Genomic DNA, 27,623 nt, shown 5'->3' with positions numbered 1-27,623 from the left:
AATGGAAACACAGCCGCGAGCAAGAAAACACAACTGGACCGCACCGCTCATTTATTTTTTATTATTCCTTTTCAGAACTCAAAAGTATTAGTCATCTGGGCTTATTGTGGGTGAGCAGTTTTCCCACAGATTTATGCAATTACAAAATGAGCTTGGGCCTCAAGGAACTCCGTGCAGTTCGCAGGCGAGCGGAGGCACTTAGGAATCACTTGAAGGACAAACTGACTCAAAAATCAAGTGCAGTGGTATAGCCGAGATGGAAGTTACTGCTCTTCTTGTGTTCTTCCATCCAGATATTAAACATTGAGCATTACAAATGATTGCTTTGCATGAACAAGCAATACACATCCGTGAGCCAATCAGCTTTCTCTTTCCACGGTGGCCTTCAGGAAAGCAAGCCAGATGACGGCGAGCGGCTGTTGTGGAGTTAAAAATAATCAATCTGCTCTTCATCAGAAGAACCTGCGCAGTTCCTCCTTATCTGATGCAGGACGTCAACAATTAACACTTGAAAGCCAAGATTCATCAACATCATAGTCGTTGTAATTGGATGCAAAACAAAAAGGTACCGCGCGGTTTCATTTCCCTCGTGTTGAAGATACAGATTCACATTCAAGATCATGTCTCAAGACGCCGGCCGAGAGGCATAATAGGCCACCCGTGCGCTGGGTGCACAATGGAAATAGATCTTCAGAAACAGACACACCGGCCCGTCATCATGATCATCTTGCCAAAGTGCGAGGGCCAACCCCCAAGGCAAACTTATACGGCCGAATTTGCCAATTTGATTGATCGGAATCCACCGAGTCGGAAAGACCTCACGCCGGGCTCGTGAGGCATAATCTTGATGATTTGCAGACTGCACATTGACCACCGATCCACTCGGATTGAAACGTGATCAAAGCAGCGCAGTCGATTTGCTCGCTCGATTGTCGTCATCAGCACAACGGCAAAGACGACATTTGCTATAGTGATGGTTCAAAACTAAGTGCCAAAAGTAAAGACAGCTTCAAGATAGACTTTGAGAAGAAGGTGGCAAAAGTCCTCATTTCTGTGTTGTCTTTGACGAGGGGAAAAGTTGCAGCTGCTTTGTTTGTTTAACAAGCGCACATCCTTGAGCGAAGCCTTCTAACGGCAGCCAGGTCGTTCGGCCAGCTCGAATAAACCCACCCAGCCGCACCAGTGGAGCATGTGCCCTTGTTTGCGCAATGACACACTTTGAACTCTGAGCTCATCAGGCAAGTGTTGGGGTTGATCGCTTGGAATTGTCACCACACGCATGATTTGGGAAATTGAGATCCAATTTAACCACACACACACACTTTGGAAAATTGAGGTACAATTTAACATCACAAAATTTTAGAAAACACATGTTGAACAGCAGGAAGAGACAAGTTTTTTCAACTTTGCTACCTGCTCCATTGTCTATTTTTTTTTTTTTCTCCAGTCAGTCTTTGAAAGCCGGGCTCAAGCTACAAGAAACAATTGAAGAAAGTGCGGGCAGGCCAGATGAAACGTGGAAGGCTACGAGAGGCGTCCCGCTTAGCAATAAAGGCACATGCTGGGACTCTGGTACAAGTACATGTAGGCATCGCAGAAGAGACGTTTGGCAACACCTTTCATGTCCCGAGGGATCTGATCGGCCAGCTCGGCCGGGGACATGTCCAGGTAGATGGCCACCTCGGGGCACGCTCGCACCTCGGGGATGTTGAAGCCGTCCGCGTCGCCTGTGAGAGCGCGGCACATGACCCGGTCAAAAGCCAGCAAAACGCGAGCCGTCATTTGCCTCCGCAGCTCACCTTCCCTGTCCGCCATGCTGTCAAAGAAGAGCCAGTCACGGCTGTGGGCGCCGTATTTGATGAAAGCAACGTAGTGGCTCGTCTCGATGCAGAGGACGGCAAAGAGCTCCAAGGTGTCCCGAGTCAGCGCGCGAGGCGCTCCTCGCGCCTCGGGGAGGTCCAGGGCGATTGTCTGATGGCTGCGCCGCCGAGGGTGAGAATGCACCTGGAATGCACGTTGTCGACTGAATTCCATTTCGAAGCGGCCTTTGCCTTAGGACTGCGTGGACGGTGGCACACCTGAAGCGAGCATGTGGCGCAGAAGACTTTGAATCCCGTCTGGCTGAAGAGCGGCTCGTCAAAGCAGAGGGCACACTCTTCCCGGGCCGGCTCGCCGCAGAGGATGCACTGCCGGGGACCTGAAAGTTCAGCATTGCTCTCACTCTGCTCAGCGGTGACACGCGCCACAGCCCGCCCGGCCTTACCCTCTGAGCGGAGGGCGCTGACATCCAATTCCAAGGATGGAACGATCTTGTCAAACATCTTGAATTTCTTGCCAAAGCGAGGCATCTGAAGAATGAGGCAGGACGGCACCTGAAATCAGAAGGAAAGAGAAAAGTGTGACATTTTTGGAGACAATGAAAGGGATCCAGAAAGCAGACAGGACACACCGACGACGAGGAGCCCGTATCACCTCGGCCAGCTTGAGTCCGGCGTAGTGGAAGGAATGTTCCAGCAACTGTTGCACGGTCGGAAGCAGCAGGCCGCGCTTCCGCTCCAGGAAGATCTGGTAGCAGTAACTCTCTTGCACTTTGCCAGCGGCCGACCTGCGGACGTCATGGCACGCGTCAAGCCTCGGGTGCCTCTGGCGACAAATTCCACAGAGGCGCCGACCTACAGTTTGAGGAGAGGATCCAGGGCGAGGACGCGGTGCATGATGACGGTGAGGAACTCCTCTGGGTCTGAAACCCGACAGCGGAGTGAGCCCGGCGCACAAATGGCGTCTACGATGCCAGGGAAACCAAACTTACCCATCTCCTCTGTGGTGAAGGAGCGACAGTAGCCGGGATTTTCCAGCTGCTGTCGCAGCTTCATGACGTGCGCGGCTTGCACAAAGCCTTGGCTGGAAAAGCAGCCCGAGATCACTCGCCATGCCTTTCCGACTCACGTGTGAAACGCACCTTCGAAGGGGGTTGACGATGTTGTGGAGCAGCGTTCTCTGAATGGCTGCGTCTTGAGGCTCTACGGATTTCAACAACACGGAGTCCAGCACCGAGGAGCAGGAGAACAAACTGCCGAGGTGCAAAGAAGCAGACAGGCGACGTCTTTCAGCCGAGGTCTCGGAAGCAGCGAGGAAAGAGCTCCGAGCAACAAACCGGTGGTCACCTAACGAGGGCCGCGTCCATGTAACAAGAGTTGCAGTGTCCCTGGATGCCCTTCATGCGGCCAATCAGAACTTGCGCAACTCGATCCGAGCTGATGGGAGCCACCGGATCCGCTTTTTCAACACTCTGCTGTCTTTCTCTATCTGCGACAGTGAACAAAATGCATAAGAGGTCAAACTTGGCCGGATGGTCGGAGAGAAGCTGACCTGCGACCGAGTGCTTCGGCACCCCCTCGCTGAGAAAGCGCCCATCGGGACGGCAACAGCTGTACTTGACGAAGAGAGCCCTTCTGGGAGGACATTGGAAGAAAGAGACGTTTTGGAAGGTGCCGTCACTCACGCCTACGTCCTCCTCCTGCGCAACAAGACAGAAAACCCCATCACCATAGAGTCTAACTAGATTTCTTGTTCATAGGCAGTGTCACTGTTTTTCAATCTCCACCCAAATGGAAAACATTACAAGCTCGAGTCCAGCCATCACGTCCTGTCGCCCGTGAAGGGTCCCGATCCAGCGGATGATTCCGTACAAACTGCCCGCGCCCAAGGACACCTCCACCAACGAGTTCACGTCCATGCCGCATTTTTCTTCCAACACACTGTTGTCGAGGGCAATCAGGTCAGACCCTGTGAGGGGGGGGACACACACACACACATTTGGGTAAAATGTCCACCAAATATGAAGTGTCATGTGAATCATGCATGCTCCAACCGGCAGGATATTCCCCAACAACAACAAACTGGAGCGGGACTTCAACTTCGCCCGTCTTCCCCGTGGCATCAATGTCCTGCAAACATGAAGAGAAGGCCAAATATATGATGCCTTGTTTGCATTTGGCCCTCCGCTGTCACCTGCTGTTGAGATAAAGCTCCAAGCAAAAAGGCTAAGGAGACATCAAACTTTCCTTCAGATGTGAAGAATCGTAAAGATAAAACAAAATAATCATATTAAACTTGTGTACAAGTGTAATATCGCTGCAATGTTGACTCACGGTGGAGATCAAGACAAAATGTTTGCCGTCCTTCTCCTGGACTTTGAGCACCATTCCATAACAGCAGTAATCTTCAACGAAGTAGGTGACTCTGTCGCCCGGGACCGGCATTTGCGTTTGGTGACCCGACGGGGGCTCGGGGTTGGCCGCTGAGGAGGAGTCGGAATCGCGTGGTCGGACTCTGCAGAAAGGAACGAAGATGCCGCAGTCGCGCTGGCAAGTGAAGAGGCTCTCGTTGTCGTGGCATCCATCCGTGTCGCCTTTGCCCTTGTCTTCTCCCTTGACCGCAGAAACAACAAGAAAAGCATTTCTTACAAACAGGCCTGAATGAAAGAAGCGGCACGCTTGGGACGGAGCCTTGTTTGGAAGCTTGTACCTGCAGCTCAACTCCAAAGAATGTTCCCTTCAAGGGCTCTTCTGCCGCCGCCGCTTGGGATAGGCTTCCCATGTAGCGGATGATTCCGTTCAACTGCTCCCCTCTTTCTTCCACCACGACTTCAGTTCCCTCGCAAAGTGTCAGCGCTCGACGGAGAGCGTCTTTGTCTCGAAACCACTTGAGCCTTTCGGAGTTGTCGGTGACAGCCAGCAGCAGAGCGGCCTCGCACTCACTGACTTCTTCCAGACATCTGCGATCCATCTCGCAGTACAAAGGTGCCAGTGAGCCGAGCATGAATACTTGTAATTTTGGGGCAAAGTCAATACTTGCTCGGTACTCATAAATACTATAACAGATGCCACCGGCGTGACTGTGTCGACGGTAGTCCGGCGGTTCTGTGACGATGAAGTACTGGATGCCTGTCGACATCATGATCCTGAGGAAGCGGAACATTAGATCGACCAAGAAAAAAAAAACACCAACACAATCATAGTTGAGTAAGTTGCACAAATGCTCTAACGGCACCTGAGCAACGTAAGCGCAACATTTGAGACGTCGGTACAAAAGTAAGACATTGTGTTCGGAAGAGTCGAGCACTCGTGAAAATGAACATTAATTATTTGGACAAATAATTAACATTTCAATGCCTCTTGAACGGGGACTTATTTAAATAAGCTCCATTTTTACTGCGGAACATATTCAGTTTTTTCTCTACATGTGGTAATAACACAATCACAACCGATCAATTAAAATTCGTGTGGTCAGTGTATTGATTCGGCTTAAAACGTGTTTGAGATACTCGTATTATGACGTAGAATGATGGGTGTGGTTGTGTACCTTCACATATCACTTTACTGCATCTTCAGACTATTTTGTACTACTTTTCAGAATACATTGTCATGTATATATGAATATGACACACTTGCTGGTACGGACTGCGGGGGGCATCGCTACATCTCCCCACCTAACGAGCAAATTCAATCAGATAAAATGGGTTTCCAAAAAATAAAAAACCAAACAATAAAATCATCGATTGAAGACAGGAAACACCCGTCGGTAAGCAAACATGTAAGTGTTACCAACAATACAAGGCAAAATGTTACAAGGCAAAATGTAAGTGTTACCAACAATACCTTAGCTCGTCCAAATCAAATGATTTCGTTTTATTTTGTCCCCATTAGATTGGTCTTGACCGTGAGACGCGGTTCCTCGTCGATATTAATTCAGAATGTCGTCGTGAGTAATGGTCATTCTTCTGCTAAAATATCAACTTTCCGTTGTCATTCTTCTGCGAAAATGGCGACTTTTGGTGCCACTTGATAGACGAATCGACGAATTCGATTCTGAATTTTGGATTCACAACTACTTGTGACAGCGACACGACTGACTGCGCTACTTTCAGTTTGAGAGACAAGGGCCTCATCTCATTTATTTAAATAACATCTACTATACGCCGCTTGTCCCCTTGGTAGTACCCGTGAGCAGCGTAAAGCTCATCAAGGAGACGAGGGAGACAATAAAGGTCCAAGGGTGAAGAATTTCCAGAGAATTGAGACGAACGTTTTGACAACGTCATTTTATGGAGACGGCGATTAAAGATGACGGGCGGCAATGCAACTAATAGGATGCAAGCTGCCGTTAAACCCCAACGAAGAAGAAGAAGAAGAAGAAGAAGAAGAAGAAGAAGAAGAAGAAGAAGATGATGATGATGATGATGATGATGATGATGATGACACATCAGGACGTACAAGGTTCGCGTCCCATTTTGAGCGTTATGTACATGGGAATAAACGCTAATAAAATATGATCAACTCTGATACGCAAAGAATCTCTGCCAATACAGGGACGTGAAGATTGTGAAGCGGCATACACTACATCACGCCCGCCACAACTTCATTTTGTGAAAGAGATCGGTAGAGTAACCCAAAACTGTTCTCAAGAGTACGTACTGTGACTTTTGAAAAATAAGATTCGCCACCCCAGTCAAGTTATGACTTTGACAGAATTGATGAGTTGACTCGAGCAAAAGTTAAAAAGTAGCAATGCTCCTCAAAAAATGAACCGTGTATAAGTGAAAAAAAGATGGAATAATTGACGAGTAACTGTTTTACTCAGAGCATGAACGTCAAATAGACAAAAATATAAAACGAATGTGCACTTTAAAGTATTGGCCAATAACATCATTTTGACTAAAATAGTAACACGTGTATTCGTCAACGCTATTGGATACGAAAACAAGATCTTCTTCTTTTCCTTTCGGCTTTTCCCCTACATGTAAACACTATAAATAAGCATTCATGTTCTTTTTTTTTAGCGATTCTTTTTTTTCCTTTCATCTTCCGGAACAGAAGAGGGGGCTCACACAGGGATAATGTGGTTGGAAGGCACCGTAATTACAGGAAGAAGAAACAAGCGAGATAAACATGGAGCAGCGTGAATCGTTGAAACGGCAAATTGATCTTCTACAAAGTACGTCTGTCTTTGGTCATGTGTTTATTCCGTGACAGTCGCTCTGGGTTACAGCTTTGTTTCCCCGTCTAATTGTTTGCTCTTTTACGCACCCATACTCCAGTTTCGCTCAATCCTCAGTGAAATTCATGAACGTTAGCTGGCTATGTATAAAGCTGTCAATGTTTTTCTGAGGTTTAATCTTAACACATTACAATGAATGGCTGACAAACGGTTCCATTTCGCTGCCGCTGGTTTGAACCGAGATGCAGCGAAGGTGTGATGAGTGACGTGAACACATCGAACATCAAATAATGACAATGTTCTCGTCCACACAATCAGGGTTTTCATGTATTTTAAAGCTCGATACATTGGCACCCAAAGAATGACAATGCTCTAGTCAACAGAATTAGAATTTTGATGTATTTTGAAACTTGGTATAAACAGGAATGGATGAATGGCATTTCCATTTATTTCAATGGGTACACACGGTTTGAGATACAGTGGAGCCTCGGTTTTCGGCATTTAATCTTAGCTACCTCACGTGTTGGACTGGAAATGACGTAGATTAGTGGGAACTGCAAGAGAGAGGAATCAAAGCAAAATAGCAGCTAATAGTCTTCTTCATGCTGTCAAGCGTTTTCATGTGGATTTGTTTTTGTTCTCCATATTTTAGATCTCATCGATAAGCATAAGAGTGTCCATGGCAACACGCCAAGGCTTCCAGAGGCGGCATCAACATCCAGAGGGAGAAGCCAAAGTTCATCTGTCACACATCCACACGGCTTATATGCTCGTTCCAGCCACGGTAGCTGGAGGGAGACTTACTCTCTTAAAAATAGAAGACCCGTGTCCACCGTCTCCAGCCCAGAACACCATTCAGACATTCACGTTGTGGCTCACGGTGCCTCGCTACCCAGTGAAAAAAGTGATGCGTCCAAGCCTCCTACTGCATCATCAAAGATGGCACTCCACAAGAAAAAAGGACAAAAAGAAACTCTGAGCGCAGGGATTGAAAATGTTGCCACAGAAAGAGGAGGGGGCTGTAAAACAACAGTAGCCGTACCTCCATCAGTCTTGTTAGTAGAAAGTACCCAACAACAAGGGCTGGTCAAACAAAGTGTTGTACCGCCAGACCCAGAAGCCAGGGCTGACCCAGCCCGGTTCCAGAATCAACCTATTCTTAACAGTCTAGCCGAGGTCATCGAGACCCAACGGCCGGACTGCCAACAACAGGATGGCCAAGGCGCGAGCTCATCACCTTCCAAGGTGCCACAACAAGCCTTCCGAGAGCAGCCTTTGCCTCGGTCCAGGCAGGCCGCAGGCGGGCAAACAAAATCCAAGTTCACTTGGGTTAAGAACCAGAGTTTCCAAAGCCAACCGAGTGGCTCCGTTTACTTGCAAGCAAACCAAGACGTGGACTCAACGAGTGGTGGGAAAACGTCCCTTTTAGGCGCAAGCTCCCTCGCACCCCCGCTCGCCAAGCGAACCCCAGCCAAAAAGCCGCGCAAGCTGAATTCGGTCGTCGCGGGCCCCAGGGCCTCCAAGTACAAATGGGTCTCCTCTTCTACTGGGCTCCAAGCGAAGACTTTGAGAAAGTCAACGTCTCTCAAAACTCTGAGCGGTGATCAGAGAGCTCTGGAAAAGGGAGAAGCCATTAAGAAACTCAAATCGGGCTCCTTCACTGCAACAAAATCGAAAAGGGGATGTGCAGCTTCTTCTACAAGTTTCTCATCCAGTAGGTACCACTGGAAGGCGGCCGTTGCCAGGTCTCCAGTTGCAGGTGCAAGAGCGGAAGCCCTCCGCAGGTCTACTTTTGTTTGGCTGGCAGAGAAACATCACAGAGGAGCAAAAAAGGGCCCGCTTTATTCTCACTTTGGCCAGGGCGTCTCCATCCAGTCGTCTCCCAACTCGTTCAAGCTTCGCAGCAGGATGAAGATCATTCGCAAGTCGGCTAATGGGTAAGTTGTGGCCATTAAAGTCAATAAAGGAAGAAGTCTACTCCGATATTAAGTACAATTCATCCAAAAAAAAACAACAATGTATTTTAGCACGAGATCTCGAGAAATATAAATTCCTAACTGAGGATGTGGCCACGTTCACATCGCAACTTTTTGTGAGAGCAGCTATCATTTGATCAGCAACATTTTCAAAGCAATTGACGTCTTCACTGATTTGACTTTGATTGTGTTTTCCTCGGCTCCAGTCCGAGCGGAAGCGGCTCACCGAGGGGAGGCCGCTCATTGGCTGCCAAGCACTCTGCGAGGGGCCACGCGCACTCCCCTGCCAGGAGGACGCCCGGCAGGGAACTCGTTTCCTTTGGGAGACACAAGTTGAGACGACTCTCTCCGACTTCATCGAGAGCAAGTAAGACGACCGCTAGTCCACTTCCGTTTTCGCTCGGAACTGAAGCAGGCGGCTCTGAACGCCTTTGATTTTTCCATCATCAACCGATGGATGAAAATGCCTTCCGTCATTCTTGCGTTATGAAGACAAACGAGTTGAGTCAAAACGTGTCAGCAACGATTGTCATGCAGCAGCGGCGGCGGCCGGCGCGCTGTCTTGAAGCTATTACAGCTTTGCTCGTGTCCAGTAGGGGGCAGCAGGTGCTGCGTAATGTCAGCACTGCTTAGAGGAAGGAGAGAGCTGAATGATTGCCCACTTGAAGTGCAGATAGCAGATAATTTGCAGAGGGCTGCCAAGGTGCTCGCCGCCGCCGCCGCCGCTATCGTGTCTTGCCACGGCCAGATAAAATGATCATTTTGCAAATTGGATTGTTTTAACGAACTGGAGAATATAGGCTGGCCCTAATTGAAAGCAATCATTGTTTTTACAGTCCCATCCCCCATCCCGTTACCCCCGCCAGCCTGCGGTCAATCCGCACGTACCCCGCCCGCCCGCCTCGCCATCGTTTTCCACACTCGGTGGAGTCGCAAGACATTAAAAAAGCCATCACGATTAACATTAAGCTTGATTTGTCCCGCCGGCCGGCCGTCTTATCGCCGATTCCTTAATTCGACTTTATCCGTCCCGGGGTCCCCTCCATGGTTCTCCTTCCAGCTCGCGGAACCTAATGAGTCTGCGGCGGGCGGGAGCGCACGCATCTCTAATTAAAGACGGCACGTTCCAACTTGGAGATGGGTGAAAGGTGGCGGCGGGGTGAGCGAAGAGGAAGATAGAGTGCGGGAAGCTGCCGCTTGCTGTCTGTGTCTTTGATAAGCGCGGCTAATAAAGAGCAAATTGAATTACTAATGACGGCGAGCAGAGCACCCGCAGGTGTGCCCATTACAACAAGCGACCTGATGAGCGCTCACTTGCGAGCGACGGCGGCGGCGGCGTTGCCTCTCGGCTGCCTTTTGCTTTTCCTCTCAACTTTTCAAAAGTATGCTGCACATACGCTGACGTCGGCACTTCAAGTTGTAGCAAGTCAAGGTGGGCACGTTGCTGCCCTTAAATGACATGAACCGACACGACCTACGAAAGCTGCGTACGAAAACTGTTGATCCCTGAGACGGATTTTGGGGGCCATCGGATGACCTTTGCCACTCCTTCCAGCTGCTTCCCCTTTATCCTTCGTTTAGTGCTTCTCCGTTCACTATTTCCCCGTAATATCACACAAAAGACCTTTTTGAGCTTGTTTTAGTTTCTGAGGGATTTTCTGGAAAATGAAACACGAACGAGGAAGGTGCGCCCGTTGACGGCTTGGGGATCGCAGCGACCACCTGGCCCGTACGATGAAGGCATGGAACGCAGTCCGCTTGAATTCAATGCCACCTCCATCGTGCCAACAAGACCTAGGAAGACTTTGAAGGACCTTGAAGGACGCGGTCCGTTCATGTTGCGCGCATGCATGTCTGGGCTCAAAGCAGATGCCCCGCTCTCCTGCTCGTGGTCTGCCTTTTCCTCAGCTGCTGCCGGGCCCAAAGGGACCAATTAGGGCCGGGCAGCTGCACTTGGAACCAAGAGAGGCTCAGTGGCAACGGCGCATCAAAGAAGGACGGGTGGACAGGCATGCGGGCAGGCCATCAGACCTGGGCTCATGAAGAAAACGGCCTCACGGATGGAAGACTCCAAAACTTGGAGCAAACATTTCCACTCGACTTTAGTGGAGAAAGGGAAACGTGTTGAAGAAAGAAGGTGGTTGTTGCTTTGAATTTCTTCTTGGTCTTCCTCTTTGGTCTTGAGGAGAAACTCTCTGTTCCAAATGAACAGCATCACCAGCAAGAGACTCTGGCTCACATCTTGCTGTCATCTTGCCATTAACTTTTGGCCTTTCCGACCTCAACAAATGTGGTGCCATATAAAAAGGCCTCTGCGGCGTGTCGTTGAGCCTCGGCCTCCCCCACTCGGGCCCACAGGCAACTGGTGCAACTAGCACAAAAGTCTCATGTTCAAGCTTGAACTCACACTTTGTGCCCCACTTTGCAACATTCTTTTTTTTTTTTGGGGGGGGGGGCTCCAAACCATAACTGCTATTTCTGGCATTCTGTGTGGAGGGAAGCGTCTGACCAGCTGACCAGGCTCCATCACTCACTGCCCAAAAAGAATTAGCACCACGACGAATGCAAGACCGCGGTGGCATTCACAACCAGAACCCAACTCCTGCTGGAACTTGAAACCGTGCAGCTACATCTGTGCTTCGCACTTTCTTTTTTTTTTTTTTATGGAGGATACAAACATTTCACAACAACACCTGTTTGGCTCATTACGTTACACACATTTAAAGAATCTAAATATCATGTTCCTACACTCTACATACGTATTTACTGTACATACAGAATATGTACCAAATACGTATATGTGTGTGATTTTACATCCTATCTGGCACACCTCTTTTTTGAATTGCCATCTTATTTGTTTGTTTGTTTATTTATTTTCTCCTTCCCTTTCTGCCACTGTTGCAGTGGAGTCTCGAAATGTCTCAGCAAGTTGTGTTGAGGGGGAAAAAAATCAATCCCTGCAGTCTTGTTTGCCTTCAGGGTTTCACCTTGAATTGCCTCTTTCACAAGTTTCTTCCGCATTCCACATGTGCGTCCCTACGTGGTCATGGGCCCCTTAAGTGGACAAAGCCCCAGGCTGTCGCTCTCTGACGGCATTGGCTGATTGACAGGCACGTTCATCCGGTTGACCCAACGACAGTGAGTGACAAACGCGTCCTGGGAGCAAATCGCAACCTGACGTGGTTGCGATCTGTACTTTTATCCGCCCTCCGAGTTGACGTGAGGGTCAAGGTCGGCGATGAGGAAACGCTCTTCCTTTGGTTGTCTTTTCATTGTTGATGATTTTGTGTGGAGCAACCTGTAAAAGCAAGCTGTATACGGAAGTGTTGTTTTGCTTTGGAAGCATGTACGTTGATACGGTTTCACTGTTGCGAGCGGCCGGGCTCCCTGAGGGCAAGCTTAACGAGCAAGCGGCCTGGGCCCGAAACGGGTTTGACACCCCTGCCACGTGTCAAGCGGTGTAGCTTACAGATGATGGCTCCTCTGCGACGATAGACGAAGCCGCGGCCCCTTGCCCACCATCCTCTTTGCCATGACATCATTGCCCTGCGTGCATTGCAGCAACTGATAGCATGTACGAGGGGGGGGGCAGCCATTAGCCTTTGCTGTGTCGGCATATCATCATTAACATTGCCGTTTGAAAATGTCACAGGCTTGCAGGAGACGGACTGAGGGAGCTCAATTATGCAAATGTTGAAGTGGCTACAATGCAATGCAATGCAATGCAATGCGGCTTGAGGTGCACAAGCCTAGTGAAAAGTTGGAAAGTTGTGTGTCAAATATGGGCGGATCATGTCAGTAGCGTTGCGGGCTTAGACCAAGTTATTAAATTGTGCCAGCACCCTTGTTCAGTCATGGCATGGCTGTCTTGTATAAGCGCACCAAAGCAGTGGGAGTCAGAAGATGAACCCCAGGGAACAACATGATTGCGCGGCAGCGGGGACAGGCGCCGTCAATAAGAAGATTTAGTATCCATGAGGGAAGGAGCAACCTGACACAGATGAAGCCTGAAATTTGCAGGCAGGTATGGCAGGCTGGGCTGGGCCGGGCCAGGCCGAGCTGGGCTGGGGGGGGGGGCGGCTTTGAAACATTGAGGATTCAAAGACTAATAGCTCGCTCTCACAGTTAAGTCTGGAAAGCCAGGCTTACTTGTCGGCGCGCTTAGGTCAGCTTGTCTTGCGAAGCCTCTGTAGTTCCTCCGCCGGGTTTGTGTTTGTGACACGTCTTCTTTGATGTCGAGCACAATTTAAGATCTCAGTAAGGCTGCACAATTCGACAGAAAAACATTTTCGTTCTAATCACCAGCGCGCACGTTAGCCGTCAACGCCTCGTGCAAATTTAGCATGATGCCGCACGAGTGATCGTCCTGCAATAAAACGATATTGACACACAAATGCTGAAGCAACAGACAGTTCATATCAATAATCAAAGGAATTTATTGTGTGAAAAATCCTAGCTGGCAAATGCAAGGTGCGCCCAGAGGAGTGCGAAGAATTGCTGGATGGTGTGGAAGTGAAAATAGTCGTACCGTTATATTGTTTGCAAATTTGAGCCTGATGAACACGCTTTGATATAAGAGGTTAATTAGAATTGCAACCATCCTTACTAATGGGAATGAAATGAGCTCCTCACAGGACGCATAAAGCCTGTATTAAGCTTGTCTTTCCAGTCAATTGGCTGCCAAAGTTGATACAAGTGGAAGCGAGTATCGCACAAGCATCCGTTGAATTGTTTTTAGCGATAGAAAACGTTGGCTTGATTGTTGCCGCAATGTTTATTACACCCCTAAAATACGGCCAGGGAAAAGCATTTGAATGTTGTCATTACTGGACTAGCCAAACATGTGTAAGACACGCTGCATAGGTGAAAATTGAACCTTTTTGTCCCATTGACGGTTCTGAACGGACTTGTCCGCAACCATTGCGCCATCTTCAGAGCACGAGCTGGTTGCTTGTCCAGAGCAATCCCATTTAACATGTGTGAAGTGTGTCCACGTTGTACATTGCAGCCTGTCTTTTTTTTTTTCTTTTCAAGTGCTCTCTACACTCCTCGTCTTCTGCAGGTGCGGCCTTTTCCTCCCACCACGCTCCTGCCTGGCAGAGGATTTGCAGAGCGCAGTACAAGATGCCGGGCCACCCGGGCTCCAATGTGGCTTACCAGCCGAGCCTCTCCTGGAGAGCCAAGAAAATCCAGTCTGCCAGGTAATCCATGCACACGTCAGCAAGTGCCGCCGCCATGGTTTAGCTTGGCTTCGTGTATGTTTCAGTCAAATGCAGCACGCGCTCACAAATTGATGGTGCTCGTTTTGACAGCGTAGATAACAGAGAACCAAGCATTGCGACTCCTCCCGTCACTTGCTCCTCGCCCGAGGAGAGAGACACGCAGCGGCAGACTTTTGTCATTCTGATGATGTATTTTGCCGCAGAGCGTTCCTTATTCTTTTCTCTTCTCTGCATGCATTTGCCGACGGACGAGCGGCCACTTCATTTGTATGACCCCAAAATGTGGCTCCAGCATTTGTTTAGCCGCAGCACTAAATAATGATTGATGGAAGCATTTTCAATCGCGGCCCCTAGACGTCCCGTGAAATACGGCTCTGAGGAGAAGCATGCCGTGAGATAGCCAAGGAAAGCAGAGAGGTCCAGCGGTTGCTCGTATCTCTCCCCTAACTCGCTGCCCTTTAATGCGTGTCTCTGAGACCTTTTCCCGTTTTTGCCTCTTGAACAAAGCATGAATAAATCACAATCGGATTCAAATGATCAAGCTGTTATGTTTTTGCGGTCAATCCAAAATTCTCAACAAAAGAAACTTGAGCGTTGTGTGTGTGTGTGTGTACCATTATTAGCATGCGACCAAGTGAGAAATACGTTGACAATGTTGCCATCTTATATGGCTCGACACCAGTCCCACAGTTTTGCTGCTTACACCGTTGTCATTTCTCCTGCTCCTCCTTTCATGTTAATTTGAACCCTTGCTCTTTTTCAACTCAAAACGCGAGCTTTGCCCAAAACATTTTTTTCCAGTTCGGATTTATTTTCGCCCGTTTTCGGCGTGTGTTTACATGAAAACGTCGTGCTGGTGCTGCAGGAAGAGACCAATTGTTGAGATTTTGAAGGCGCACGTGCGCGCCTGGCGTGCAGCCGCTCATCTCCTTTAGTGCTCCATGATCGATGGCAAGAGCTGGACAGTAAAGCCAAAAAGGTTTCCCTCGTCTTGGCCATCCTCCTTCATCTGCTCATTGCTTAGCATGTTCCTCATTCTCATACAGCTGCTGTGCTTCTGTTTACGTGGAATCGTTTCCCAGAGGAGGATTTTGTACAACTGTCTCAAACTGTAAGCAAAATCCTCTCCAAAACGTTTCTGTTGCATACCATTGTGGGGAGATGTGCTTATTTGGAGCTTATATTTTCAAACCATGGCGCTTGTGTCCATTTGTAAGCAGTTTATTCTTCTGACCTTCTAGATCTTCCCGTAGAACAAGTTAGCTGTCGGACGGCTGAGGATTTGTGCAGTGTGGAAAACCGGAGGGTCTTTGATAACAGATATCCCCGTTGAAGGTCAAGGACGGGCCAAAGTGACCCGGGCGAAATTGCCTCTGGGATGAGCTTTGGCCACGTGATGCACGATTCAAGTCCATTTCATTTGCGCCGCGCCAAAAGCAACATAATTGTCCGTCCCCGGACCAAAGACCTGAAAAGTCCAAGCAAAAAACAGCATCTTTTGTTTTCATGACATTGAGAAAAATCTCTCAAGTCTTCTGGGATAATAAATAGCATTTTCAAACTGTCACAAGAAATGCAAACAGAATGACTAAAGCGGGCAAAAGCCGCGTTGAAACCAAGCAGCAGGAACAAAAAAAAAGCAGTCGACAGAGCGGCAGCACAATCTTGCCGGGCCCGAACTTGTCGTGAGCACACAGTGTTAAGGTCAACGGCCATCCGCGTTAACGGATCTTGTCATCTCCCCATTAACCCGCCCGGTTGGTGGCTCCCCCGGCCGGGCTGCCCGTTCAAGCGTTATCCTCAATTACGTCTCCTAAGTTCAGCGACCGTGCCGTAGAGTTATGCTTCGCTGTCCGACTATGTCTTTGCACCGGCCACTCAATCGCTTGGTCCTCAGGTGCAGCATGGTGGCGACTTCCTATCCACCCTCTAAACACGCGCTGCGTTGCGTGCGTGTTCAGCGCGACTCTCGTCGGTCTGTAATGTGAGGCGTGAACTCTTGCTCCAAAGCCATTTCCAGCCCATCTGAAATACGGCAGCAAATTACCTCCAGTAGCACGCTGCGCGGCGGCGGCGGCGGCGCACCCCAAATAGAAGTGACAGGACACTGCAATTTATCGCCATAACCCCTGCACCGCTCCTCCTCCCCCGCCCCGCCTTGCAGCCTTCTACTCGCAGAAGGTGCCGAAGACTCAACGGGCAATGGGCTGTGTTTGGAGGCCTGTTGCGCAGTGTGTATGTATGTGCGTGTGCGGTGGGTGGTCTCTGTGCTGCGGAGTGTACGGGCCACCTCAGCGCTCTGCCCCCCTGCCCTGCCTATTATCTCATTGATTTGGTCCTTTCCTGGTTTCAATTCTTTCCATTTCCACACGGCTTTCCATTAGAGGAGTGGCGTGACACGCCGAAGCGTCTCAGAGGCACAACGCTGTGTTGGAGAGCAAGCGTAACAAGACAGGAGGGGATTGTGGCCCCAAACTGCCACTCGCAAAAGTGGCTGAGAAAGGGATGCGTACACAGGTCCAGCATTCTTCTGGTTTTCACCCGTCCAAAATCAAATGAAATCATTTAGCAAGCATGCGAAAGGGCAAAATAACTGCAGCCGACATTCAAATGTCCACGAGTTAGTGAAGATGGAAAACGATTTTAATCATCCATTTCAGCGTCAATACTTCTTTGCAGTCACAACTTCCATCTTTTGGCTTAGCAGCGTTGGACTTTAACAATTGAATCTTTTTTATTTTTTTGCCCTACAGGAGTTTCCTCCAAAGTCGTCAGAAAGCGTCTCTCACTCGATACCCGGCAGCCGCTCACCACTGGACGCGGTCGGGCATGTGTTGGATTCGCGGTCATCTTTACCAAGTCTCGGCCAATAAGTTGTCCCGGACGGGAAGTCACAACGTGTCCGCCGACCCGACGGGTAGGGTCCATCAGTGTGTTGTTTGCCTGCTGACGACTCACTTTGCTTCACTGAGTGAGCCTTTACTCCTTTTGCTGCTAACCAAAGGTTGACTTAATTGGGCTCTGAATTGGAGTCCACTTGGAGGTGTTTGGGAGATCAATTTTGTCTCTTTAATGTGTTTTCTCGTCAGTATTTTTTTCCTCTAGCATTTGAATTCTTCGGTAAACTGAACAAATTGTTGTACTTGTCATTCTCAGTCAAGCACTTTCCCCCTCCAAATTTAGAAAGAAGCTTTTCCCAAGTGTGTTCTGTCAATTCTGCTCCCGCTCACCCGTACGGCCCTCGTCATCTTGCCAGGTAGGCACATCTGACATTTGAATGCCACCGAAGTAAGTCATCCAGGAATCAGCAGAGTCATTTGATCTTGTCCAACAAAATGTTGAATTCCTTTTGTTTATGCCTCCCAGCCGCGCGGTCCAGCGCAGTCTGGCCATCATCAGACAAGCTCGTCAAAAGAAGCAGAGGCAGTTTTGCATGTACTACAACCGCTTTGGCAGGTGCAACAGGGGCGGCAGCTGCCCCTTCATCCATGACCCGGACAAAGTTGCCGTTTGCACCAGGTGACAAGGCCGTGCGAGAAGGACGGTCATCCTTCAAGCCAAGCCGAATAGTCGACCCGTGACCTCTGGGTCAGCAAACAAAAGTGGACCCCAAGAGGGAATGACCCACTTGGGTTGGTGTGCGAAAAAGGAGTGCAGTAGTATTTTGCCAACCCTCGATAGAATTTTATGTACGCCACGAGCCAAAATCTTAATTACCGTATTTTTCGAACTATAAGTCGCAACAGCCATAAAATGCACAATAAAGTGGAAAAAAAACAACATATATAAGTCGCACCGGAGTATAAGTCGCACTTTTGGGGCAAATGTATTTGTCAAAATCCAACACCGAAAACAGACATGAACCAGCAACAACAGGCTAAACGATACGGTATGCTAACGTGACATATACATAAATGAGGAACTGAAAACGGGCCTGAGTAACATTCAGAGTTATTCAAATAAGTATTACATAAATAACATGGTTTTCAAACCACCTGTGTCACTCCAATTCATTAAATCCATCGATCGTCCTTTATATAAACGATGCCGTGTATGTGCCACACCACTGACGGACTCGTAAGTTGCATTTCTAATTATTCCACAGACCCATATAATCATATATAAAGTATATTTCAAATAACTATCATATAACACCAATATTATCAAACCATCTGTGTCACTCCTAATCATTGAATCCATCAATCAAATTCCTCGTCCTTTATGTCAACAACGCCGCGTGCGCGCCGCACAGATCTAGTATATCACTATATTGTAGCATTAACAAAGTACCAGGAAAGACGTGGGTTTGGTAAACGGCTCTTTATTTAACAAAACAAGAGTTCAACGAGCCAACAACTACTGAACTGTAACGATAAAAACATATACAAGTTGCCACATGAAATAAAATATATCAAATAACTATAACATGAATACGTTTTTCAAACCTTGTGTCACTCCAAATCATTAAACCCTTCAAGCGTGGGGCCCTTCGTCATCCCGTGATCGAATCCTTTGTCCTTATGTAAACAACCGCCACGCTGCTGACGTCACTTGCAGTTCAAATGACAGTAATCCCTTGCTACATCGCGGTTCGTTTATTGCGGTTTCACTACATTGCAGATTTTTGAATTTTGAAAATGTGTGAAAAAATTCACATATAAGTCGCTCCTGAGTATAATTCCCCCCCCCCCCCCAAACTATTAAAAAAAAACGCGACTTATAGTCCGAAAATTACGGTATATATATTTGAATTAGATGGAAATAAAATTTGTAATTTGGAAAATTTGTAAATTTGTATATGTAATTTGTATGTGCACACAAAAAATCCGCTTCTTGATGGTGTTCGATGTTTCCCTCGTACAGATTTCTCCGTGGGACGTGTAAACAGGCGGATGGAGCATGTCCGTTTTCTCATAAGGTCGCCAAGGAGAAGGTAAAACACATCAGCTGCGCTGCGGGCCCTTGCAAACACACGTGAGCCACAACCCCCCCCCCCCCCCCCCCCCCCCCCGCAGCATCCGCTGTTCCTAAAAGAACAATGAGAGACGGTTGAGGTGTGGCGTGGTTGACGGGTGACCCCACCCACACAGTGCGGTCGGCCAACCCCCAGCGAGCGCCTCACGCTGAGTGATCTATTTAGACAAGCACGCACACGTGGCGTCACGACGCACGCTCGCTTGAGCTTCCCGCCGTCTGCCACAACAAAGCTCATTCGGCTACTCGGCCTAGCCAATGGGCAGCTTCTGTGCCGGGTGGGCCAAAAAGCCTCCTCCACCTGTTGACAAAGTCGTGTAGCAGCTTGTCAGGGCGATCCGCACCCCTCATTCTTTTCCCATCAGCCTTCCTCTCTGATTTCATGCTTGCATTTTGAAACTGGAAATTGAATTGGAAAAAAACGGTTGGTTTTTGGCCTCCATTTGCAGATGCCGGTTTGCTCGTACTTCCTGAAGGGAATCTGCAACAACAGTGAGTGTCCTTACAGTCACGTCTACGTTTCCCACAAGGCAAACGTCTGTGAAGACTTTGTCAAAGGCTACTGCCCGCAAGGAGAAAAGGTAAAGACCAAACATCACCGCCACACGTCAAGACCAACAGCACCTTGCCCCAAAAAGCCATAGTTTTGCTAACTGGGGTCAGATGACTCTGCTTCTTGAAAGCTTCTGAATGTTTACCACATTTTGCTCCAGTTTAGAAAGCTTCCAAACACACACGCACGTGCACACACACACACACACACACACACACACACAAACAAGCACATGTATTTGAAAGCGACTGAAACTTAAACACACACGTGCGGTCTTGTGGTTTGTTTTATCTTTTCTCGCTCAATGTGCTTAGCTGTGTGCTCTTCACGGCGCGCGCGCGTGTGTGTGTGTATGTGTGCATCCGTGATGGATAGCAGGCAGTAATTATAGAAGTGAAAACTGCTGAGGACGGCACACCGGGCCAACCCGCCGTACAGTACGGCATCTCCTCGCAGCCGCCCCCTCCCCCTTGCCGACATCACTTCTCATTGGGGTGCGTGCATGCATGCATGCGGGCTGCATCTTTCCATAATGGTGGCAGCTCTCCGTGACGCTTTTGTTGGTCCGTATGGCCCCGTTTGCTTCAAGACGCGCTTTTGAAGCTTGGTTTTCTTCTGAGGACGCCCGCTAGCCATATTGTGCTGGGCCTTGGGTGCTCCTTGATGCTTTCATTCCGTAGAGTTGTCATTCGCTGTCATCGTCTTAATGCCTTCTCGTCTTAATGTAAATGCGCGTCGTCGTAGTATTTCAACTGTCCTCCATTTTCTTCGCATCCTTTGACGTGCTTCTTTTGCGACTATCCGTGCACTCTTTAAATCTGCTGACCCAAGCTGAAAGCTCACTAATAGACCCCAGAGACATCGGCCGTCTTCCTTAAATCAAAGGGCAAATTGTTAACTTGGTATGGGATCAAGATGTTCTGTCCACTGCGGCAAAACGCCATTTTCAAGCAAGCCGTATCTCATCAGAACCAAACGGCGGGCTTGATGCTGTTTGCCTATAGCATCCAAAGGGCTTTGTCTGGAGACAGAAAGCAAATAACACTGCCCTGACACTTTACTGCGTCGTGCACTCAAGCAGGTCAACGACACGGTACGACACCTTCGTTGGACATGTGCGCCAAATGTCAAAGCGTGATCGGCGGCAGATTTGGTTTGTCGGAACACGTCATGCCAAAGCCCGGGATCTCACAGCTGAGTGAAAGGAGCGAGACTCCTCTGTGTTCCTGGAAAATCAATACGGGGATCCCCCCCCACCCCCCACCCCCCAACTCTGGCAACACTCTCCCTCTAGCGAATATAATTAGCTCCTCTGACAGGTGGAAGGGATCATATCTCGCGCAGAACCAAGCTTCCAATTTACACCCGTATTACTCTGTCGCACACTCTCACTTGCTTGAAAACCAGCCTCCCTCTGCAACATCGTTTGCCATACGTGATGATGTCACACGCACTATTCCTCGTCAGACCCATCGTGATAAACGGCATCAAGAGGTCAAGAGACGCCCCCACCGTAATGTTTCTCTCCTTTGCTGTTGGCTGTCCTCTGCTGACGTCTCTCACACGCAAAGTCCTGAAAGCAAACTAAGAAATGGCGACGTCTCGCTTGATACGCACTTCTTTGCTTATTGCCATTATTTGAAAGATGAAGGGAAAATAACAACAGTAAACAAGCACAAATGGGCAAATGTCCACCTTTTTTGTGATTGAATAAATGCCGCTCCTTTGCCATCTTTGCCGAACGTAATGAAACGGGTTGGCGGAATGACCGACAATGATCGTGTCTTTGTGTTTCTGCAGTGCAAAAAGAAGCACACGCTGGTTTGTCCGGATTTTTCCAAGATGGGTTCCTGCCCTCGCGGGGCTCGCTGTAAGTTGCGACACCGCCAGCGCACCAAACGGAGAGCGAGCGAGCTGAGCGTGCCGAGCGCGCCGAGCGACGGGCCCTCCGCTAGGTTAGTCATGAACACGCCTAGCTCTCGGTTGCTGGAGTTGCCACGCAAAGCCTTTTCTTGCTTCCAGGCCTGGCCTGTCGGGGCTGCTTGCGCAAGGCTCTCGGGACTCCGCAAGTTCTCTGGCGCTGCCCTCTTTCATCTCCCTGTCCAGCTCTCCGGAGGAGCTCGATGCGCCAGCAGAAGCGGAACTTGCCACGAGCGCAACAGTCCAAGGTAACCAAGGCAAGGCTTTTGCTTTGTTTTCATTAGCGGGGATGTGATTGATTTGCCTCACGACAAGCACGCTCATCAACTCGCAAGTCTCATTTGTCGTCGTCGTCGCGCTCGCTTTGATACTTGTCAGCTCCGATCGGTCATTGCTCAGAGTCGGCACACTTTCACTCATTTCAGTTCTGCAAATACTCTTTTGTCATGTTCACTTTTTACTGGTGTCCGTCTTTTCTTTCCTTTTACAGAGAAAAAACTCCAGATAAAACCTCGCTTGTAGGACGACAAAAGACGAGCCGCGCCGACGATATTGTTATTGTATGACATTTTGCAACACGCAACGTGGGACCTCAGGTTTTGCACATTTTGACGATGATTGAGTGTTAAAAGGTGTCATTGTCGTCCGCTCTTTGTGCTAACGTGCTGTGTGTTCTTGAAGGCGGCTGGCTGTCATTTTTCTTGCGTTTCATGAACACACTCGGACGTCGCTCTCTCTTTAGTTGCGACTGTTTGAAATGTTCACTGTTGATCACAATACACCGTTTTTGCTACCTTATGTTATGCTTTTATTGTATTCATTTTCTTTTTGTGTTCTGTATTTTCAGATATATTAAAGTGATAGTCCTTTATACTACCGTGCATTTGTCAAATGAATAGATGTGCCTTGGTCACTCAAACAATGCTTCTGCTTAATGCGTTCTCACAAGTAGCCTTTTTCCCACTTGAATACACAGTGGTCACTGCATGAACTTGAAAATGGACCAAAGTGCTCATCTAAAAGAAGAAAAGACACGTAACTAATGAAAGTTCAGCATTTTTTTTAGGGGGGGGTGGGGCAACAGAATTAGCTAAAAATAATGAAAGTGGCCTGGACAATCACACATTAAAGTCTACAGTGCCCTCAATAATTCTTGCCATCCCTGGTTAAGGTGTACAAAATGTTCACAGTTACTATTGTTGTAGAAGATTAAGATTTAAGAGATGCAGAATCAAGCTCTTCCCATGGCCATTCAGTGCCCAGACCTCAACCCCTCGAAAAGGGTACGTGAACAAAGCGGGAATGGCCAGCCGGGTGCGAAATATTGTTGTAGTACCGGTGTTCGCCGCGGGAGGGCAGACACCACCACCTCCCAGCCTCGGCCGGACTGGTGAAGAAGAGGCGCGGCCACCGCAACGCCAAGCTCCTAAGTACATTAACAGCAAGGTTTTAGCTACCCACGGAGTTGACACTTTAAAGTGCATAAGGATGTAGTACATTGGAGTCCTCCAAGAGCATGAATATGTTCAAAGCCTAATGTGTTTCAAACGCGTATGGTGGCTTAATTGGACGAGCGGCCATTGTGAAGGACGGTCGCTTTTCTCAGCACGTGTGACGAGCGGTAGGAGTGGCCAACTTCCTGCCCTAGTGCATGTGAGTGAAATGATTTGTTCTTTTGGGCTTTGAACTGACACACTGGGAAAAAAAGTAAAAAATATTCATTTGCCTTTAGTCTGGAAAACATGCACAAAATGGGTTCTTGCACAAAATGTTGCTTTGCTATGCAGCTGTTGAGATTTTTTATCCCAAAAAGTAGAGAAATCTAAAGGTGATTATTTGTGTGGCTGGCTATGTGCATTTGAAAATAAATATATATGACATACTCTGTACTCACAGTTAGGAGGTTGCAGGTTTGATTCCACCTCTGACCCTCCCTGTGTGAAGTTTGCATGTTCTCCCCGTGCCCATGTGGGATTTGTCCGGGCATTCCGGTTTCCCCCCACATCCCAAAAACATGCTTGGTAGGCTGATTGAGCACACCAAATTGCCCCTAGGTGAGAGTGCGAGTGCGGATGGTTGTTGGTCTCTCTGTGCCTTGCGATTTGCTGCCAACTGGTTCAGGGTGTCCCCGCCTACTGCCCGATGACCACTGGGATAGGCTCCAGCACACCCGCGACCCCCGTGGGGACAAACAGAGGATGGATGGATGGATGGATACTCTGTATACATTAGCGTGAACAAAAACAGGCACAGATGAATTTTATTATATTGTCCTTATTCAAATGACCTTTTTGTCATATATTTCCTTGGGAGTGTGCAGCCCTCCGCGGCCCCCCAGTAGCACTGATGAAAAATTGTTCAGCATTTAGGTTGGTGATCTCAGATTTTGAGATTGCGCAGAGGGGTGGTCCATGATCCTTTGTTCTCCATTCACCCATCTGGGGACCCATGCGTTCATGCCTGTGTTTTGGCTTTGTGCGCAAGCTCTTGGCAAAAATGTCATCCAGGTGGATTTTTCTATTTTCTTTTGCATAACCTTTATGTTGGCAGCCATTTCCAAGAGCACTGCGATTTGTCCTCTTTAATGTGTACGTCTACCCTGTTGAGTCATTTGATGTTCACAGCGCCTCGTGCTCGCCTGTTGCAGACTGTTGTCAGCGTATTTGGCCGTGATGTTCCTACAATGGTCAAGTCAAGTTTCAAGTTGATTTGTATAGCCCTAAATCACAAGCAGTCTCAAAGGGCTTCACATAGACAGTCAATTGACAATTATTCTCAAAGCATCCCCTGACCAGCATACCAATGGTCTGTCACATTTGTGTGTGGTTGGCAGCCAAAGTCATTTTTCATCCACTCTGTGGCATCTTCACGTTCAGCGCCTTTTTTCTTCTTCTGATGGACTGACAAGAGCCACAGATAACTGAGTGGCCACCATGCTTCACCCATGATTCCTTTCTGCACACTCCTCTTCCTCCTCCTGCTTCTGGCCTCTCTCGCTCTTCTCCTGCTCAACAGGACTGATGCTGCTGCCTCTTGTCTAAAAGCCGCAAAAGGAGCTGCTGAGCTTGTCAAACTGTAATTAAGATCAATACTGGATTTCATTTTTTTTGTAAAACAAAGAGAAATATCATCACTTCATGCTGACTTGGTGAGACAATGTTGGAAAGGTCAAGTGTGAGGCTTTGTCTTGCGTGCGCGCGAGTACCTGCGTGTGTGTATGATACGCCGTGCGTAATTCTCCCCAGCCGTTGGGTGACTGATCAACCAGTACTAGAGACCGACCGCCTGAAAAGCCAGCACAGAAACACAAACACATCATCATTGGGCGTTAGGCGGTTATAAGTCCCGATTCTGGCGCTGTGCCTTGTTTTGCTTTGAGACCAAACACACACTTGAGCAATTGTGTGGTCGCTGTCACGCTTCAAAGTCCTCAAAGTGCTCCTCTGCCAATTGGATCTGATTGCTCTGCTGCAGCCATGGGCGGCCTTTGCGTGGCCAGCTCCACTGAGCTCACCTTGCAGCTTGTGGCCTGCTCAAAGCGCGCCTATCCCTTAGCTTGCTGATGTCCATTTAAAGCCAGAGAAATGCACTCACAGCAAAGCCCCAATGTGAATGAGCACAATGAAAGGCCTGAGCCCCCCCCCCCCCCCGAAAAAAGAAGTCTCAAGCCATGGTTGCAGTCCCTCGCCTTCCCCGGGCAACAATGGAGGGACCACAGCAGAGCTGCTTAAGTGCGCCTTTTCAACGCAGATTGCTTCGCTGGCCCATTGCAGGCGATTAAAAAAAAAAAAAATCGACTAATCACGGCGTCGAAATACCTTGATATGACTTTCTTTCATTTCATGCACAGGAGCAGATTTTGCAAGAGCAAAGGCAGCTCGGATCGGAAGTTAAGCTCCGCAGCCGCGCAAGGTTTTCCTTTTCGTATCATGCAAAGTTCTGCTTTGGGCCAATGGCGCCTTGATGCCACATGCCCGAGCCGATGCCACTCACAAAGACTGACTTCAAATGAAGTCATCTTTCTCCTCTTTGCCCCCGTAATTGTTTAGAGTATTTCCAGTGACTCGTTTTTCCTTTTGATTGACCATTGCAAATCGTTTGTTTGAAGTACATTTTTAGCCAATTTTGGCGCCCCCTAGAGTCCAAGGTGCCCCTCGCCTTTGCCTGTCGAGCCGCGCCGCTCGCTTGCTAGCAGGTGCGGGCTGATGGGACGGCCGGGGGGGGGGGGGGGCGGACATAAGAGGTCAGGGGCAACCGCGGCCCGGTTGAAGTCCTACTCCCCTGGTGCTCATCACCGGTATCGACCCCTGCCCCCGGCCCGCCCCCCAGCCCGGCGCGTCCAGGCTGGAGGGCGCGCGCGGCGGGGCTTAACGATACATCGATGCTTGCAGATGCAATTTGTGCTTAATTGCGAATGAAAACCCTACCGACCACCGCCGGGACCATCCAATCATACTTAAGCCGCGTGCAACCACCGCGCGGCCTCCTCACCGACTCGCGGAAATGCGAATTGATTTTTGGCAGAGGGGGGTGCAGCTCGGAATCGATCGCTGATTGATAGATTGGCTGCAGCAATCCTCGGGGGAAACCCAATGAGCCTCACCAGATACAATAAAGCTCGCCGCGATAAAGCTAATCAACGGCGGCGTCCCAAATCATCATCTCCACCTACGATTAACGCTTCACATTTGAATTCCGCCTGATTTTTTTTTCCCTCGCTGTTCCACATTTGCCAGTTTATAGGCTGCACGGCCTTTTAAATGAATTGCGGTTGACACCGAGCCATTAGCGGCCCGACACACCCTTCAAAATGTCCATTAAAAGAATTAAAAACACCTTTCTCTTGCAGATTCAACAAAAAAAAAAACTCACTTGCAATTTCTTATGAGGCCCTTGGAGAGCGATTCTTTATGCAATCCGACTGTCTGAAGATCTCCATTACGATGTGATGTTCTCACGATGTTTGGCTATACACAGCAAGCCATACACGGCTCTCAATTCAAATCAGAAGCGTGATTGTATGGCGCTGTTTTGCTGTTGATGAAAAATGCTCATTGAGCTGTCAGATGATTGTCACATTTTGTCGAATGAAATCATATGTGTTATGCTTCTTCCGTGTTAGTGTTTATCGCTTGCGTTTAGAACGTTGGGCCTGCCGCGCATGGAGTTGCACCTTGCTCGCTCATATTTGGAGGGAGGGGGGGGGGGGGGCTCTCTCGGCTCTGTTCGGTCCCGCGCTCGCCTGGGTCGGTTAGACTGCTTCGCTATAGGCCAGTGCAAGTGAACGATGCGCGCTCCCCTCCCATTGGCCCGTCACATGCACCTCTCAGGCGTGGGGGAGGACTACGTGGTCTTTATAAGTGCACGTTGCCTTCCAGCGCCTCAGTGTCAGTGCGTGTTGGCACGGTGCAGGAAAAGCAAAGCACGAGCGATTTAAGGAACGCTCGGCGCAAACAAAACAAAGTGGAATTCAGTCGCCACGTCAGATCACCGCCCGGTGCAGGGACCGAACCTGTAAGTAGAAGGCTGCGTGCGTGCCAGCGTGCGAGCGTGCCAGCGAGCGAGTCGCAAGACGGGACAGCCGCTGCATGCCGTCCCGTCCCATGAAAAGTCTTCTGAACATCAGATGGAAGTTGCAGACTTTGAGCACCTCCGCATGCACGGTGGGGACTTTCGGGCGCACCTTGACGCGCAGCCCGTGCATGCGATGATTTGACTGTTCCTGAGCGGAACTTCGGTGAAGAAGGATATCTATCTGCCAAGGACTGGCTGCTGCCGAGGTGAAGCAAGGACAAGGCGGGATACCGGCTTCGGGTTTCAGCCACCGGGGGGGCTCCTAGTATTAAAGTGTGCATTTGACCCGTTATAAGTTGTCAACAAGAAGAGCGAGCAGACGCGAACTGGCAGGTGGACAAATTTATTTACATGCAGACGTATATTGGGGCCGCTATATATAGAAGTTGGACGAAGGACGAACAG

The 27,623-nt window shown here is 48.9% G+C and overlaps 2 protein-coding genes across 3 annotated transcripts; one reads left to right on the top strand and one right to left on the bottom strand.

Annotated features, from left to right (window-relative positions):
- Window positions 1-51: 51 nt before the first annotated feature.
- cyldl (cylindromatosis (turban tumor syndrome), like) lies at window positions 52-6,638 on the bottom strand. 2 transcript variants are annotated; one of them, XM_085928043.1, is made up of 15 exons: window positions 5,661-6,634; window positions 4,528-4,963; window positions 4,152-4,430; window positions 3,872-3,947; window positions 3,623-3,786; window positions 3,370-3,517; window positions 3,165-3,306; window positions 2,960-3,070; window positions 2,810-2,901; window positions 2,677-2,740; window positions 2,473-2,605; window positions 2,264-2,372; window positions 2,079-2,197; window positions 1,800-2,004; window positions 52-1,727 (listed from the first exon to the last, which is right to left on the bottom strand). In XM_085928043.1, the coding sequence occupies exons 2-15, from the start codon at window positions 4,957-4,959 to the stop codon at window positions 1,543-1,545; spliced, it is 2,259 nt and encodes a 752-aa protein (XP_085784169.1). In that variant the 5' UTR covers window positions 4,960-4,963; window positions 5,661-6,634; the 3' UTR covers window positions 52-1,542. The 2 variants fall into 2 exon arrangements, with proteins under 2 accessions (XP_085784169.1, XP_085784168.1); XM_085928042.1 differs by having other exon boundaries at window positions 3,165-3,517; window positions 5,661-6,638.
- On the top strand, window positions 6,216-22,519 carry zc3h3 (zinc finger CCCH-type containing 3). Its single transcript, XM_085928041.1, has 13 exons — window positions 6,216-6,468; window positions 6,876-6,996; window positions 7,652-8,936; window positions 9,182-9,342; window positions 14,038-14,176; window positions 16,951-17,114; window positions 17,381-17,453; window positions 17,564-17,716; window positions 19,061-19,130; window positions 19,621-19,752; window positions 21,525-21,679; window positions 21,747-21,892; window positions 22,135-22,519. The coding sequence occupies exons 2-13, from the start codon at window positions 6,951-6,953 to the stop codon at window positions 22,164-22,166; spliced, it is 2,556 nt and encodes an 851-aa protein (XP_085784167.1). The 5' UTR covers window positions 6,216-6,468; window positions 6,876-6,950; the 3' UTR covers window positions 22,167-22,519.
- The last annotated feature ends 5,104 nt before the right edge of the window (window positions 22,520-27,623 follow it).

The sequence above is a fragment of the Syngnathus leptorhynchus genome, chromosome 13, assembly GCF_054491065.1.
Source record: "Syngnathus leptorhynchus isolate UIUO chromosome 13, UIUO_Slep, whole genome shotgun sequence".
Classification (NCBI taxonomy): domain Eukaryota; kingdom Metazoa; phylum Chordata; class Actinopteri; order Syngnathiformes; family Syngnathidae; genus Syngnathus; species Syngnathus leptorhynchus.
Note: the sequence above shows the minus strand (reverse complement) of the source record. Positions and strands in the feature narration are given on the sequence as shown.